This window comes from Taeniopygia guttata, chromosome 7, assembly GCF_048771995.1.
Source record: "Taeniopygia guttata chromosome 7, bTaeGut7.mat, whole genome shotgun sequence".
NCBI classification, from domain to species: Eukaryota; Metazoa; Chordata; class Aves; order Passeriformes; family Estrildidae; genus Taeniopygia; species Taeniopygia guttata.
In genome coordinates, this window is record NC_133032.1 from 12,054,076 (window position 1) to 12,070,753 (window position 16,678).

At 38.4% G+C, this 16,678-nt stretch overlaps 1 protein-coding gene across 2 annotated transcripts in view; it reads right to left on the reverse strand.

Annotated features, from left to right (window-relative positions):
* The window catches only part of LY75 (lymphocyte antigen 75), a 43,028-nt gene that overhangs the window by 21,370 nt on the left and 4,980 nt on the right, over positions 1–16,678 (reverse strand). For both annotated transcript variants that reach the window (XM_030278346.4, XM_030278345.4), the window contains exons 6-16: positions 15,092–15,232; positions 13,413–13,601; positions 12,600–12,757; positions 11,672–11,782; positions 10,376–10,464; positions 9,871–10,043; positions 9,498–9,694; positions 8,015–8,157; positions 2,694–2,775; positions 2,064–2,135; positions 491–614 (exon numbers count right to left, since the gene is read on the reverse strand). In XM_030278346.4, coding sequence (XP_030134206.4) covers positions 491–614; positions 2,064–2,135; positions 2,694–2,775; positions 8,015–8,157; positions 9,498–9,694; positions 9,871–10,043; positions 10,376–10,464; positions 11,672–11,782; positions 12,600–12,757; positions 13,413–13,601; positions 15,092–15,232 — 1,479 coding nt within the window. The remainder of the gene's footprint in view (positions 1–490; positions 615–2,063; positions 2,136–2,693; positions 2,776–8,014; positions 8,158–9,497; positions 9,695–9,870; positions 10,044–10,375; positions 10,465–11,671; positions 11,783–12,599; positions 12,758–13,412; positions 13,602–15,091; positions 15,233–16,678) is intronic.

Sequence of the window (16,678 nt, forward strand, 5' to 3'; positions counted from 1 at the left end):
TGCATGAAAAAGCCTGGATCTGTGCAGATATGCCATGCTATTCTTTTGTATCCCCACTCCTCCGTTTCACTACAATGAGGAGCTAGTACACCAGTTTTACCAGAAGAAGGCTAGTTCACCTAAGGTTGAAGCAAACTGTACACCCAAAATACTTGTGGTGATTTAGTTAAAAATATCACTAAGAGAGATAAAGTCAAGTCCACAAATGCTGCAACTCAGTGGCTTATATCACCACACAAGAAACCACTTCTTACTCCATGGGACTAGAAAGAATATGAGAGCAGTGATACTGCATCCTCCCTCAGGGTCAGTTTCTGATCTAAGTGTACATGTGTTTGTATGTGACATCAGTGAGACATTTCATGTACTGTCCTCTTAGCAGTTTAGAGAAGAATAAAATACTGTTTGCAAAGTTTCTATTATATGGCAATAATTACAACTCATTGTATTAAACTCTTTATACAAACAGATGGATGTAACTGCAGTTTACCTTTTGTTATCTGGCAGACCCATTCAAGCTTAGCTTCACAATCAAAAGGCCTGAAGTAAAATTCAAGGTCTCTGCCTTCATGGAAGTAAAATCTCCAAAATGATCTCCGTGAAAACTGTGAGGTCTGCATACAAATAGAAACAGAAAACTGAGTTAGGACAGCATAGTCTTTTGAAATGTAAAATTAAACTGTAATAAAAAGGTCCTTTACGAAGTCAGTGTTAGTTGTGTAAGTCACACAATTATTTTGGAAATAAAGTGCAGATACAGCTACAACTTCAAGTATAACTCTCCATATTAGCTAATGCTGTGAAGCAATTACATAAAAGGCTTAAGGTTAAGCCTTTTAATTGCTTTTGTAATTGCTGTGAAGCAACTACATAAAAGGCTTACATTCAAACATCTTTGAATTTTTTTCTAGAAATAATGTTTCTTAGGGTTTCTTTAGTGCCCAGTTTCTTATCAATGCTTATTATTAAATTGTCTATTGCAACTTTTTCCCCTGAAATTAATCTCATTTCTGCTGAAAAGAAGAAACAATTGGAACTGGCACAGAAGCAATCATTCTTATTTAAAATTATTTATTACAATCAAGCTTGAAGAAGTGACTTCACTCTTGCTGGCTTCTCCAGTAAGGAGAATTTTTTTATCATCTACTGAAATAACATGTCTATAACTAGCTGGCAGGAGAGGAAAGTTACTATGTTCACAGCACTCCCTTCAAAGTGCCCTCCTGGGTCTAAAATTTTAGGAGCTCAGTGCTAACCAGGCTCTCAGTCTAGGGTCATGGACACAGGAGAAGCAAATGAGGGAAATGGCTGTGAACAGAAGGAGAGGGATGCAATTATCCTTTCCCCTAGTAAATCCTAAGAGCAGAGGTGGTTCTATTTAGGTTAAAAGGGATGGTAGGTACTGCAAAAAGTCAGATGATACTTCAGAAAAATTAAAGGCTATTTTAAAACTCATGCCATCAAGACTAAATTAAGTATTGAAGAGCTTAATCAGGAATCAAGCTGAGGTCTGACATTTGAAATTAGAAACCAACAGAGACCATACAGTCTATTTCACAAGTAAACAAGGAAATACACTCAATAAAAACAAACACATCCTCTCTCCAGGCTACTGCATCCCCCTTCTTCAGGTTTCAATTTTTTTCTTAATCTGTAGTTAAGAAAAGCTAATACAGATTTTTTATAAGTTACTGTTAGGGCTCTCTGGGCTTTTTTGTTTTAGACTCCATGATATTTCCTTAAGAATTATATGTAATATACAAGAGATCCATAGTATGGCACTATGCAATACAGAATAGCATTGTTACTAAAATATTTTGTAGTTAAAAAAGGTTCAAAAGAAGTCCTATGAAAGGTTATCATTAGCATAGCACTTGTCTCATAAAAATAATTAAGGCAAAGTTTGTAATAGGTGTAGATTGATAAAAGGAAAACTTAGATTGATAAAAGGAACTCAGCTTTTTCATTATACTAAGAAAACACCTAAACCCAAATTCAGTTTACAACTGGAAAAAGTATTTTTCCAAGTAAAACCACACATTATTAAAAACTTTGAAACTAACCTTTAATGCAGCACAGTCTCTTGTATCATACTCATCTTCCAGATAGTCAAGTGGCATAACAACACTGGTTACCTACAGGATGAGTGACAGGGTGAAAGAATGAGCATCTGACTCTCTGCTGTGGCAATCCCAAGAGATAACCATATTCCCATTATGTTTCTTACTATTAAAATATGTGTTGAATGGCAATTACTCCTTCAGTTCCGAGTCTCCACATGTGTTTTTCAGGAGGGAGGAGGAAGAACTCACAATTTCATAGAAATAAAATGATTACAGTGAGGAAGGTATTTTTGGTAAAGTTTGACAAGGAAATGAGCTGATAAACCCTCCCTTCTGTTGTGGAATGAAGACACCTTGTTCTCTCCACCAGCTCTTGGATGTTTACTACTACATTTCTGTGAAATTATTTCAGTATAATGGAGATGGAAATCAGGTTAGCCTTGTTAAAGGTATGTTTTTAATTGGAAATCTGCTTGGATGGCAGCTCTTAAGTGCGCAATCTTCTTCTGAATTATTAATCTGTTGAAAGACCTGACAAATTTTAATTTAAATATTTATCAATTTATTTTCAATTCAGTCCTAGTTGAAACAAATCAGTACATGACACTTCTTCATTAAAAGTTAACTTACTGGTTTGTTATCACTCCATTGCCAGGTTCCCAAAGAATCAGGACTCCTCTTATTCATTCCAATCCAGACCCATCTGTCGTTGCTGCAAATAAACAAGATACAATCTTATGCCAAGCATGTGGTTCAGCTCATTTAATAGGAAGACTGACCTATGGCATGGCATTATTTAGGACCAAACAGCAAAACCAAGGTTTTACTACTCCAAGTTGTAGCAGTTCAAAGAGAAAACAGACACTAGGGCTAGGACCTCTTCTATACTGAAGAAAACTAACGAAACCAATCATGCACCCTTATAAATGAGGCATAGACATAAATCACCACCGAACACCACTGGCTTCAATGGCTGCATAAACAAGTGGCAGTAGAAACTTTAGTCCAGTCAGAACTCAGTTTTTTCTTAGATTTTACTTTCTCATTTTTCAAAAGCAGCAGACACTTAAATCTAAAATTTCAGTTATGTTCTAAGATACAAAATTACCTGAAAAAACGAGGTTTACAATGTTTACTCAAATCTGCAGTAAAAACCTTTACAGTACTCTTTTGCTTATGAATCTAAAGATGCTGTAACAAAGTTAAAGGTGCTAGTCCAAGTCCAAAGTTAGTTTTGTACTGCAAATTCTCAAAGATTCAATTTTGTGCAGGGTTCATAAACTGAACTTTATGATAACTCATTCCAACCCACTACCCTGCCCAATAAAGTCAATAGACATTTCTCTGAATTACAATGTCAGCTGGAAGCAGCAGAGGGGAGCAAGACCATGAGTTTCTTATGAAATCACAGGCTACATGAAACCCTACTGCAAAAGAGCTGTGGAAAGGGCACTCTCATCAAGGTGGTCAGTCAGCAACAATAAAGCATTGATCCCACATTACAGGGCTCCTGTAGAACTGTATGAGCAGCACTACTCCATCAGGATGCACCAAATACAGAGAAGGAACACAGGACATTTGAGGAAATTATGAGCTTAGGCCATTAACAAGGATTAAAGATTTTCTTGTATAATCTTCTCCAAAGAAAGACAGGGAAAGGATACAATTATTCTTTATAATATTTTAGGAGACTAAATCTGCGAGAAGCGATTTAAACAAAAAGAACATCACATCTGAGGGAACCACAACTCAAAAATAACTTAAGCTCAAAACTAGACAGAGACATTTGACCAGCAGAGGTCAGAGTTCGTAAAAGGCTCCCCAGAAGGCAGTGCTGACAAACTCTGATTTGAGGCCAGAACTTGGAAAATTTATGGAAATGACTTTATTATCTGGAGTGATGGACTCTCAGAATCAGCTTTCCACATGTATCACCAGAAAGATTTTGAACAGCCTGAAAATACTGATGGTACATAACCTAGAAACAGCTTAACCCAGGGTTTGTGAGTTAAGTATATGAAATCTAAGAAGGGCAACAGTACTTGGTAAAGTTCCCTTTAGGAGGAAAAGTATCAGTCATCAACATATCTATTTTTTTTTGTTCTTTGTTCTCAACTCCAGTAATAGTTTTTCTGACATTGGTGAGATAGTGTGATCACTCTAGTGTGATTTTATCATACTGATCAATCTTTAGTCTTTCAATGATACAACTAAGGAGACTTTAAAGAGCCTAAATGCCCCGTATCACTGCAGAGGGAAAACTGTGAGCCAAACATTCACAGCTGTCAAGCAGCTAAGTGACTTTTGACTATTTGCTTTTAGGAGCTCATTTTTCTGTGGCTGTTCTTCCAATTTAGAGGCAGAGATCCCCTCCTAATTGTCACCTAGAGACGTAGTACAGTTTAAGCAGTTGAGCACCACACAGGAATATCTACTAAAAAGAAAATCTGAGACACTCTGAAACGATTTGCAGATTTGCAGTAATTACCTTATGCTCTAGAGCAATTTTTCAAACTCCTTCAATTTGTATTTGGCTATTGTGTAATAAATAAATTAAAAACAAGAAGTGTGCCAGGTCAAGAATTTCTCCAGCTTATCTCCCAATTTACAATTACTAGCCTGCAAACAGAACAATGTTTTCAGGCTACACATTAACGTACCTCTTTTGCTTCTTTTGGAATTGTTCAGACATGACCATGAGTAATTTAGTAACTGCTACACTACACTTGACAGTACTTTTAAGCTTCAGTAAAGCCTTCTGATAACCTTCTGAAATTATACTGTCATCTCATCACAGGAAAGAATTCCACCAACCATTTAAGACAAAGATAAATTAAGACTCTCTATAGCAATTAAGCTTGCAGCAAGGAATTCCTAGTGCTTCAAGTATCTGTCTCCTCATTGCAAAGCATTAAAATTCATCCTGTGGACTGATACCAAAATGGATGTATCAGTGACAGGGTATTCTTTGAGCTACGTGCCCAGAACTGTCTCTAAAAACCTAAAGTATCCTGAGTTTTAAAAAATACATGCAATTTGTGCTTTACAATGGACTCCACACTGACACTGAAATCTCTAGCAATCCCTGCAGAATACTGCTGGTTTCTCTTTTACACAGAGCTAAACATTCTTAAAAGTCAAATACTACAGGAGCTAATAAATACAGCTCAGATTGCGAAGGGACTATTAACCTGTAATTTTTCTGATCAAATTCTAACTGCCAAAATAGAAAATAATTTTCTCTATCCTTTATAACAGCTCCAACACAAGATTAAGAGCCTAAGTGCAGCTTTTAGATCTTTTAGTTCAACCTAGTTCTTGACAAGAGGCAAAGTATACATCTGGGCCACCTCCTTAAAGGTGCAATTTAAGGCATTATTTAATCTTAGGCAGTGCTGGCCTAAAACTCTGCATGAAGCCCATTGGGCCACCTTGTCCTCCCTGCTGTAACAGGCTGCTGCACTAGCTAAATCGTTTCCTGCTAATCACCTGCCCTTGAGTGGAAGAAAAGAGAAGCTGAATTAACACACTTACTACAGTTTGCATCTCACCTTTATTGCTGTTTTGGCCATTCTGTTAAGGTGATTATGTTCTTTCAAACTCAAGCGTTTGTGAGGCTTTCTAGACTCAAAACAATTACAGCAGCAGAGCTGTTCGTATAAAAGGCAACCTACATTTCTTTCCAGTAAGGCATCCTCGCTGAAATGTTATTTCTAACCAGGCCAAGCTATTTCTCCTCCTGTGTCCAGCATTGCTGCCAGCTAGAAGATGCAGAATGCTTATATATACAGTCTGAAAAGAATGGAAGTAGCTGAACGGATCTGTTGTGCCTGTATCACGCCCTTTAAAGCCAAAAGAGGTTATCTCCTATTTCTTCTACACAGGGAAGGCTGGCAGGCAAATTCTATTCCTTTTCAATGGCAATAGCCTGACTTGGCTGGAGCAATTCTGGCTCTTATTTGACTCTAAGGTGGAATCTGAGTAAAGAACAGAATGGACTAGGCAAGCTGCCCTTTTCCTGGTGAACCAAAATGACTCTTGCTAGCATTTAAAAACAAGCAATTCTCAATGAGTCACCAGAGAACTGTGCAAGGGGAAAAAACCTGAAACCAAGAGAGTTGAGGTGTGGCTCCTTCCCCAAGCTAAAATGAATGCACTGAATGAATGCTTTAGGTTGGAGTTTGCACTGAGTAAATACAGAGAATACGAACAAAGTGCATGCCAGCACACTCCAGCAGCTAATCATATCTAGTATCACCTTAGCATGATTTCTCCCAGTTAGCTAAAGTATTTGTTCTTGGCGAAATAATTCACATGGTTTGCTGTTTCAAATGAGCTTGATTTTAAGATTAACTACCCTTGACATCTGACCTCCAAAATATGTATGTAATCAACACCTCAGAGTAATTTAAAAGCATAACTATCTTCAACAATTCTTCATGTTATCTAAACAAACATTATTTAAAATACCTCAGGCAATATCAACTATGTAGTATTTCAGTTCAGAATGTTCTGAAGTGCTGAGAAAGGGGTTAGCCCAGATGAAAATACTGTGTTTTCAGTTATATATGATATGAGCAGCTGCTCCAGCACTGACTGCAGAGTCAATTTCTACCAGGCTCTATATATGGACCCTCATTTTAAGTTCTCCTGGAGTAATATTGAAATACTGGGACTTATCATCTTTCAGTCTAAGTTTGAAATTTCTGAACTATGCAGGAGCATTGTGTGTCAACTGACTTCCTGGAAAGACAGAAGTCTCCACCTTTAAACTCCTAATAGAAAACATAATTAATACCTCAGTCTCCAAGCTGAAAAGCAGCTCCAAGTACTTGTAAGAAAATAAAATGTTACTTCTCTATTCACATTTCATCGTAGATTAGGTGCACTAAAACAAAATTTGTAATTGCAAAACCATCTAATAAGGTCTGCAGCTAGAAATAATTTGTGCACTGATTTTTATTATGGGACTTCAGCCAGTTTAGCAAAGGAATCACAAGTGGCTTTTATACAAGCTAAACTACCTATATACAGAGCATACAAGTTTGGTTTTGTCTCTTAGTAACATAAACACTGAGTAATTTTCATGACTTGTGCATTTCTAAAAAAAGTTCACTGGTTTCTCAAGAAGGCACCTCTTCAGTCATCAGGTTTAAAAATTTAATCACAGCGTTGTATGCTGTCAGCTTCTGCAATAATCCTGATTTAGTTTGTTGATGAAAAAAAATTACATCACATAACTGGCAGCATTTGAATTTAAGCAGGCAAAAGTTCTTAAAAAACAGACTGTCAATCAAAAAAAACATATTACACAAGGATCTGACATCACACCGGTGCCTAATAAAGCTTTTCAGTGACAGTTCATTTCATTAAAAATAAAGCTTTAAACTCATAAATTATTTAGCATTTAATCTGTTGATACCAGAACACTCAGCACACCCATCTAATGCCCATATAGTGTTAGTGCAGCTATGCCAAATAGGATATGTGCCAACCAGATTGCTGGACACTACATTATTCACATTTTCCAAAGCTAGCACCCAGTTTAGTCAGGAAGCATTTCATGAATAAAAATGAGACATATCTGAAAAACTGAAATAATAACTCCTCTCTAAACAATGTACCAGTAAAGAGTAAGTACATTTACCATCTAGTGTGCCAAAATTCAACACAGAGAGGGAATAATTTATTGTAACAACAGACCTAGATTTGAGTTTTGAGTATCTTCCATTACATAAGCTTCTCTTCCTGTGCTGCCTTTAGCAATGTGAAATATTTGCCCAAGATGTACTCCTGTGACATTTTCCAGCAAGGCAGTTCAAATGCCACATCTAACTGTTCTCTGGGAAGCACAGGTGCCACACACTATCTCATATTTGCCATTTGCGGTCAGCAGCAGCATTTGCGATCCACTGCAGAATCAAAGTTTTAGAACATGGCTATTTTGTTACCTGATCATTTTTCTCAGGATAGAATGAAGTGACTTGATTTCTTCTGAGTGGCTAAAACTGGGCAGATGGCCTCCAAGGGCTTCACAGAACCTTTCTGCCTCTTCCCAAGTCCTGGTTCGCAGCACTCTTTCACTGTGGAAGAACTTCACAACAGCCAAACATCAGAGCAGAAAATGACACACGGGGCAGTATTTTTAAAACGCTCCTGTTCTACTAAAATATGGCCACCTGAGATTTAATAACTGGTATTTCTATAGGGAAAGAACTTGACTTTTTAACCATTTTTCTTTCAGTTTGCTTGACAACAGCCAGACTCGGAAGTTTAGCTGACAAAATTTATTTCAAACACAACATATTCCACATGACAGACTTTCTCTGTTTTCCTTTACCAGAAAGATTTTAGAAACCACCAGCCAGCTCATTCCATAACTGCAAGTCAAGTTATAAGTTTTAAGGGATGTTGGCTCTTTTAAATTTATGGTGAACTATAAAGCCTAATGTTCACTTAAACCAGGCTCACTTAAGTGTTGTGCATGAATAAAGTTCTTTGGCACCCCCTTGGAAACCTGTAGGCACCTGAGGTGCAAGTTTGGCTCGTATACCTCAGCTAACACATCCACTTGATCCCCTTGGTTTTAGTCCAAGACAATTCCCATCAGCTGCATCTCTCTGCACGGACACGCTGCATTTGGTCAACAGCAGTTGTGGAGAATCTGCCAGGGCCAGCTGTCATGTCCATCAGCTATGGGACAGCTATGCTGCACAGCAGCACAGACCTATCCCTTTGGGATGCTTGCCTACACCCTTGTTATTCAAGCTAGGTTTCCCCACTCTGCTACATGAGCTGTTTACAAGAAACAGTTCATTGCAGACACTGAGTCAAAAAATAATGAGTCCAATGAACAGCCTCAGTTTTAACCTGATTTAATTTTTAATAGGAGGGAAAAAAATCTGCATTTCTAAGAAAAATTTTGTTTAAGCCATTCCAGCTAAACAGCACAGCTGCTTGCTTTCACTGTTTACTTCAAAACAGTAAAATACAACTGAGGCTGAATGTTTTTATATATCCACATTCAAACCAGAGAAAATCCTACTTCTCTATCTGTACTCTTAGAGTACAGAGAGGAAAAAGGGCAAGGGAAGGTGATGCTTTCCTTCCCTATTCACGTGTCTGTGCATGCCTGAGGGCAGCAGGGAGGGCACCCTCCAACAGCATCAGGCTCCTGAGACAGCAGTACAGGGCCAGTGCTGCAGCCCCAGACAGCTGCCCCCAGAAAGAGGCACAATGCACCTCCAGGAATGGCAGAAGATGATGCAGGACAGTATCTACAGGCAGCAAATCTGAATTAACACCAATTCCCTCTCCTGGTGAGGAGCACCTTTAAAATGCCCTCAAGAGCAGCTATGCCCACAAAATGGCTGATCACTCACTTCCTCCAAGACAGTAATGAGCAATTAACATTGAACAGGAATAACATTTTACCTTGTAGCAGGCAAGGCCAGATCCATTATGCCACCCAGGAGGACAGGGATCAGTTGGCTTCGGGAGCACTTCTGGCTCCTTGGGCTTCCCAATATATTTTTTGCAGACAGAAAATGCTTTAGTGGTTTTACAATCCTTAGTTTCCCACTTTCCAAGAGACTTTCCACTGGACATGGCCACACATCCTCCTGAAAACTCTAAAATTAAAGCCACCAAAACCACATTTAAAACCATTGGCTGGTTTCCAAAAAAGCCCTCACATAATTGTGAATTACTACTTTATTGCATGCTTGGAGTTCTGTAACATGGCACTCCAGTGCTTGCTCAATGTAAAAGGACAGTATTTTTATATGTTTTTCGTTTTCAAATTTACCTGGTTGCATGGAATTCCAGTTAGTGTATGTCACAGCTTCAGGTGCTTCCCCATTCACTGCACCCCAGGAATATATTCCTGACTGGCTAATATCCTGCAAACCAGTCCAGAAGTACTTTTCTTCAACTTTCGTGTGCTTTCTAATTAGATTGTTAATAAATTCTTGTTCAAATCTGAAAATTCACAGATTAATCGTGTCAATATTTGAAAGATACCAAACTTGTGAGATAATTTAAAAACCAGAGATATTACATGAGTCAATTCAAGCAGTCATCCAGGCAGTCCCATATTCAAATGGGGTCAGCAGGCTGGGAATTCTCATACTTCCACGAAGGTTTCACATTGTAAGTTTACCATAGTCACACATTTCTCGTTCTTGGCAAAAGCAATTCTCTCTCTACTTTTTATTTATAACCCATTAGTTATCACACAACAGTTTTAATCTCTGATTTTATCTCCAGGATTGTGATGTTAAACCTGCTCACAAATTACAAATATGCTTTACCTGTTCATCACTGTAAGATTGCACTGGGCTCCAAATGAAACTTCCATTTTATCAATCCTGTAATAGTAGTTTCCATGTCTCTCCCATCCCTGGTTAGCGAACAAAAACCACATTTATACAAAACAACTTAATTTAGGCATTACCTACAGGAGAAAATAAATCATGGCCAACACTGCCTGGTGCCCACAAGCTGGCACAGCATATACAAGAAAGAAATGCACTGTGTCACACACAAGGTCCACTATCATCAACTCTCAGATTCACAGTTGTAAAATATAATGCAGCCACAGGAATAAAATACACCACTGTTTTAGCTTGCCAGGGCAGAGTCTTCTGACCACTATTCCATTTACAGACAGAAACACAAGGACAACAGCCCAGTCCTATTCAAAACAATAGGAGTTTTCATGCTGTTCCACCAACGCCAGGATCCAAACACAAGAATACTAGGAAGGCATACACCAGTGTTTCATTACTCCTGAAAAAAATACTTGATACTGAAAATGTGTGATCTTACTAAACTTCTCTATTATTCAAACATTTCTCCCCATATTTACACTGAAATTTCAAGAAACATTAATATATTAACTCTTTTCTAGCCTAGCAGTGTCACTGGTGTCTGAACAGCACAGAAAGCTGTAACTCTACATGCTGGAGGTCTCTGAAAAGACAGAGTAAAAAGGTCACATAGAAAGAAAGATAAGGGGTAAACGTCTTTCCTGTTGCAAGCAATATGCCACACAAAACTGAACCAAGTAACTCTGAAGTAGCTAGCAATACCATCCCAGGCTAGCTCAAAAGACAAAAGCTTTGTTTTTTTACAGTACATCTTACAGCTTAAACAAACAGCCCCCACTTTTATTCAAGTCATAGAACAAAAATGAGAGCTGGTTAAGTGCAACAATCCAGAGCCAGTTAACAATCTCTGCATATCTTTATGTTGCAAATGGCTTATCCTAAATTTTAAAAGATAATTTGAGCAAAAACAACAGAACAAATGGTTTTATCAATAACATTTCTAATAAAATCAATTTGTTTTAAATAAACAAATAAAACACAACCTTTCCTGGGTCCAGGCTCATAATACTTACATCAACAGAGATACTAATACTACACCCTGCGCCTGCTCAGGAGAATGTGAAATTGGGTTTATGCTATATAAATGTCCTTTTTCAGATAAAAAGTTTCACAGACTTTACTGAACGGATGAAAAAGAAATGGAAGTAGAGGAAGTAAGTGATTGCAAGCAGGTTTCTGAGCCACATGACAATAACAGAAATAGAGGCTTCCTATTACCTCTTCCAATGAACAGTTTTCATCTGATTTTGTTTCATTCAAAATCTCTCCTTTTTTCTTGCAAACATATTTCAATTTTTCTTCACAGGATTTGACCCTCCATTGTCCCAGCTGTAAGAATGGCAGGAAAAAGAAGTATTTTAAATTCTAACAGTCTTTGAATTTCTGTGTTTGCACAGGCTGTTTCCATTGCCAAGAAAGCCAAAATGCCTCTAGTATAGATATTGGGTTGGATGTCCTGGATTATATGCACAGTTACATGTTTGGAAGAAAGAGAGAAAGCTGACACACATGGGGATGGGAGGATTCTGGATCTGGCCTTTTCCAGAAAGGAAAGAAAAGGCCAGGGTGGTGCCAACTCTCTGAGATCAGGAAGGGAATGGGTGCAGGAGGTGTGCTCAGCTTAATGTGGAAGGAGCTCAGAGGAGCTGAGCACAAGCTCCAGTGCCAGGCTGCTGGCGTGTGCTCCACTTTTCTAATGAATCTGCAGGATGCTGCACACAGCCTGCTTCCCACTCTTAGTGACCTCCTTCCTTCACCAATACCCATTTTAGAACATTCCATCCACAGACCCAAATTGTTGTGGGAGATGACTGAACCCTGAAGATATCCCTTCCTTCCTACCTTTCTGCCAGAGACATGCAGTAACCTAAAATACAGAGTGACAAGGCCAACTGTCTGGCCAACAATGTGGTAGTCTCAGAGTTGGGAGTAATTTCTTCCATTCTTTGCAGTACACAGCCACTAAGTTCTAGCTAAATCATTTTAATAAATTTGCTTGTAGAAAAATGTATTTTAAAGATTATTGCAAAAATAAGATCAGCTATCTGCTTTGTCCCCCTCCTTGACTTTCACACACACACCAATGCTGCCTCTAATATGATGAAAAAATACAAACCAACAACCAAACTCCACACTGTATTCCTACCTTGCCCGAATATGACACACAGTTAGGAGTGCTGTTAAAGGGAACTTTTGGTTCATTCTGATCCCAGTAGGTAAAAACCACAGGTGAATGATCTGACCACTTGAACAAGGCTGGCACATCGTCACTCCTGAGACCCATCCACATTTCCTCTTCAGCATCTGTAATTTAAAATTAGGACATTTTCATTTCAATATAATATTCAAACTAACAGGAAAGCAATGTGTTATCAGCAAAATTAAAATTTTTATCATATTGCACAGAAGTGAAAAATACTGTGCAGCAATATAGTGGCATTATTTTTCTTACAGTGAGAAAAGACCATACGTTTGTTATCTTGTTTCTTAACTTGTACTCACATGACTATGAGTAAGCTTAACAGAGAAGGAAGAAACAGGGAAAAAACCCAACCACAAACAAACAGAAGTAACAAATACATAAGCAAAAAAATGCTCAACCAAATTTAGAGTGTATACATCAAACACTAGCTATACTATTTATTAGTTCAGCGACTCAGCAGTAAAAAAAAATTACCCAGCTATCTACTATTCTCTTTGAACAAGCAAATTAAGAATAAAGAATTACAAAACTAACAGTAGATTAGCCCAGGAAATAAATTAATTAATAGACTGAACCAGAACAAATCCTAACACAGGAGGCTTAGATCTGCACAACAACATTCAACACTAGCCTGAGTACAAGCTTAACACTTAAAAGCTAGAGGTCATGACAACCGTATGCTAGAACATGGAAAGCAGTTTTTAATTTATAGTGTGCAGCACTTGGTGCTTGACCTTTACAACTACCCCAACTCACCATTATGAAGCTTTGTAACAACCAGTTCAACATCTGCTAATGAGTGAATGCTGATGAGGTCACTCTTATTTGCTTTGCACAACTCATCTGCTGAACTCCAAGGTGCCTGGGTGTTTATCAGCATGTAGCAAAAGCCATCGTGGGGAAGCCAGCCCGGATCACAGCGAGTATCCACGTGTCTCCAAAACTCTAATAATGAAGAGAAATGAACAGTGCAAGGGGTTGGCTTTAAAGCCAGCAGCACCTTGAAAATAGCCAGAAGGCAGCAATCAGAACGTGTTCACATCCCTTCAGGGCTCATGTAAGAAAGGGTCACAGCTTAGTCAAGCAAATAGACTTCAATGCAGCATTAGGAGAACTCGTAATATTTTGGGGCCATGAAGTAGGCAGAAGAAGTTAGTGAGAGTGAAAGCAAAAGGCAGGACTGCATTACATTAAGCTGGTCTTCGTGAAAGATTCCAAAGTAATTGTAAGAATATTTCAAAAGCAACTGAAGACAAATCAAATTGATTCATTGCATGAAAGAAACATGCAACTCAACAAATGCCTAGTTTTAAATATTTTTTTCTTCTCAAGACATTCAAGATTTCTAACAAGTTTTAATGGATGCTGAAAAGGTATATAATAATAGCCTTTCTGGTTCAAAACACACTATAAAATACTCCAACAACAGGAATTTTGTTTTTTAAATGAATAAAACACTATATAAACACTGGTAATAACTCTACATACCCCACTGAGGAGCCAGAGAATCAGACAAAAATTGATAACTGACAACTAGCTTTCAGAGTAGCACTGGGAAATCTAAACCAGTTCAGTTAAATTTAAACTGATTACTATTTCTTCTTCAAATGCACACACCTCTCCAGAGGAAGCTGGAGAGAACATGCCTTAGCCAGAGACACCACACTCTTTCTCCTCCAGACCTCCCTGTCATTCAAGGACAATTACCTTTTAATAAAAGTTTTTGCTGGGAATTGGGTAAGGCCAAAGCATATATAGAAGAGGTCATGGGTATGGGAAGGGTGGGACATTCAGGTGTACATAAATGGCCAAAAGCATGGCCATTGTCACTGTAAACACTGAAGGGCCTCTGTGTATGTTTAGGTAGGGATAAAGGAATTGCTGTCTTATAAGAGCTGTTATGGGTCCAGTAAAGATTACACACTTGAGCAAACTACCAACTCTTGCACTCTGATTTTCAGTCCTTGGCCTGGTTTCAGAGGACAGTAAGATTACCTGACTAGTTCTATTTGAATTCAACAGTTTGATCCAAGACCCAGGTAAGTCCCATTTTATGTCAACACACATCAACAGTGAGAGAAATAGGCTTAAAGCAAAGGTGAAAGTGTTTGGAGTGCAACTGCCAGTTCCAGACTGCCAGTAATACATGGAAAGTAGGCACAAGCCATGGAGGAAAAATGCGATGAAAAGGGCAGGACTGCTGTAAAATGCTTTATGTGTGAATGAAAAAGCTGCAAAAAATGAAAACTGTTTGTGATGCATCATCTTGACACTGAAGAAACAGAGTTTACTTCTGCTCTGCTAAAAAACCAAAGCTGTTGTGAAAATGTTTTGGCAGAGATGCCTGAAAAGCCTTGGGAGGGAGAAGAATGACTCCATAAGTGAACATTATACTTGTATTAACATACAAAGCGCAAAAATGCAAACTCTCCTACCTGGACCGCCTGAAACTGCATTGAGTGACTTCTTGCAAGCATATGGAAGCTCGGTCCCACAGTGGTAACTCTGCCACTGACCTGAAGTAGCATTCATCACCACACAACTCTTCCCATCCAGTGGAGATAAACTCTGCATATCTATAGACAGGAATGAATAAAAACATCACAGCACATGTTATCACACAGTAAGGCAGTAACTACTGGTTTTCAATACAGGAATAATACTCTTTGGATAGTACAGCCCCCTGTATTTGAAGAACATAATTTGCATCAGCTGAGAGCAGCTGTCCCAGCACAGGTCCCACAGAATGTTTTTTCTGAGAGAAAGTTTCAGAATCTAGGAATCTTGACTTCTTTTCCAATGTTTAATCATAGAACCAGGAGGAATGTTCTATTTACAATAAAAAAAACCCTGGCTGAGCACTTTCCCAGACTAAAAATATCTCAGGGAGAGCCATTTTCACAGCCCTCAGTTTCCTTTGGCAGTCCCATTCCACCCTCACTCCAAACACAGTTCTTCAATGCTAACCATAACCTTTACTGTAACAGAAATCTTAGACAAGGCCCCAGATTTGAAAAAGCACAGAGAGTAACTCTTTTTTGCTGTCTTCAACTTCCCTTGGAGCCCCTTTCCAATGGAACTTTTTGACTTTCTTTTTCTTTGAGCCTCAATGCAAACCCAAGCTGTGACCTACACAGAGCACCTCAGCTCCCCTTGTACTGGCTTAGTTCAGGCTCACAATAAAAAGGCTCAGGGTAAATCTCAGTTCTCCATGAAAGAGAACAGCAGGACAAGGACAGGGTCTTTTCAGATGGGTAAAGAGAAAGGAAAAGTAATGGGCTCAACTTGCAGGTATCAAAATTCCTGTAAGGCACCAGTAAGTACTTTAACAAGAGGAGTAGACATGAATATGTCTGCCATGACTGCAGACTATCTCAGGATAGTCTGGCCTCTAGCTCTGCTTTACAGTCTTAGAGAGTGGTCACAGCTCTAGAAGAAGATGCAGTCAATAGTACAAGCAGCAAAGTTCTTAACCTTTCCACAAGATAGAGCGCATTTGGAAAATCCCACAGAAATTTCTTAGCAAAGTTATCAAAGAAGTAACAGAAACTGTTTCTCAACTTTTCACAGAATTCCAGTTGCAGCACTATTCTAGAAACTAAAAGAAAAAAGAGAATTCCACTTACAAAAGCTCAAATTCAGCTTGAATGATAGAACAGCATTAGCTTCAATATTCCTGATGACTATTACTCTGGGATTCTCATATACATATAGATTCATAAAATATTTGTGAGAACATTACAAATTCATCCTGGAAATTCCAAATAGCCTCACTCATCTTACCAGCATCTTTGGAGTAATTAAAAAGGTTTTTCAAGGGTTTTATACTTCTTTCATCTTCACCTTGAAACAAATTTAGGCAACCTTGAAGTTTAAAAACCCAAGTTAAGCCTCTAAGTAACATCAGTCCTTGTGCAAACACAATCAGAATATTTGAGGGAAATCAGTGTCATTCTGTCAGTGGGAGGAGAAATGTAGCATCTAGGAAAGCTGTGTATACTTCACTAAAATGAACTTCAAAA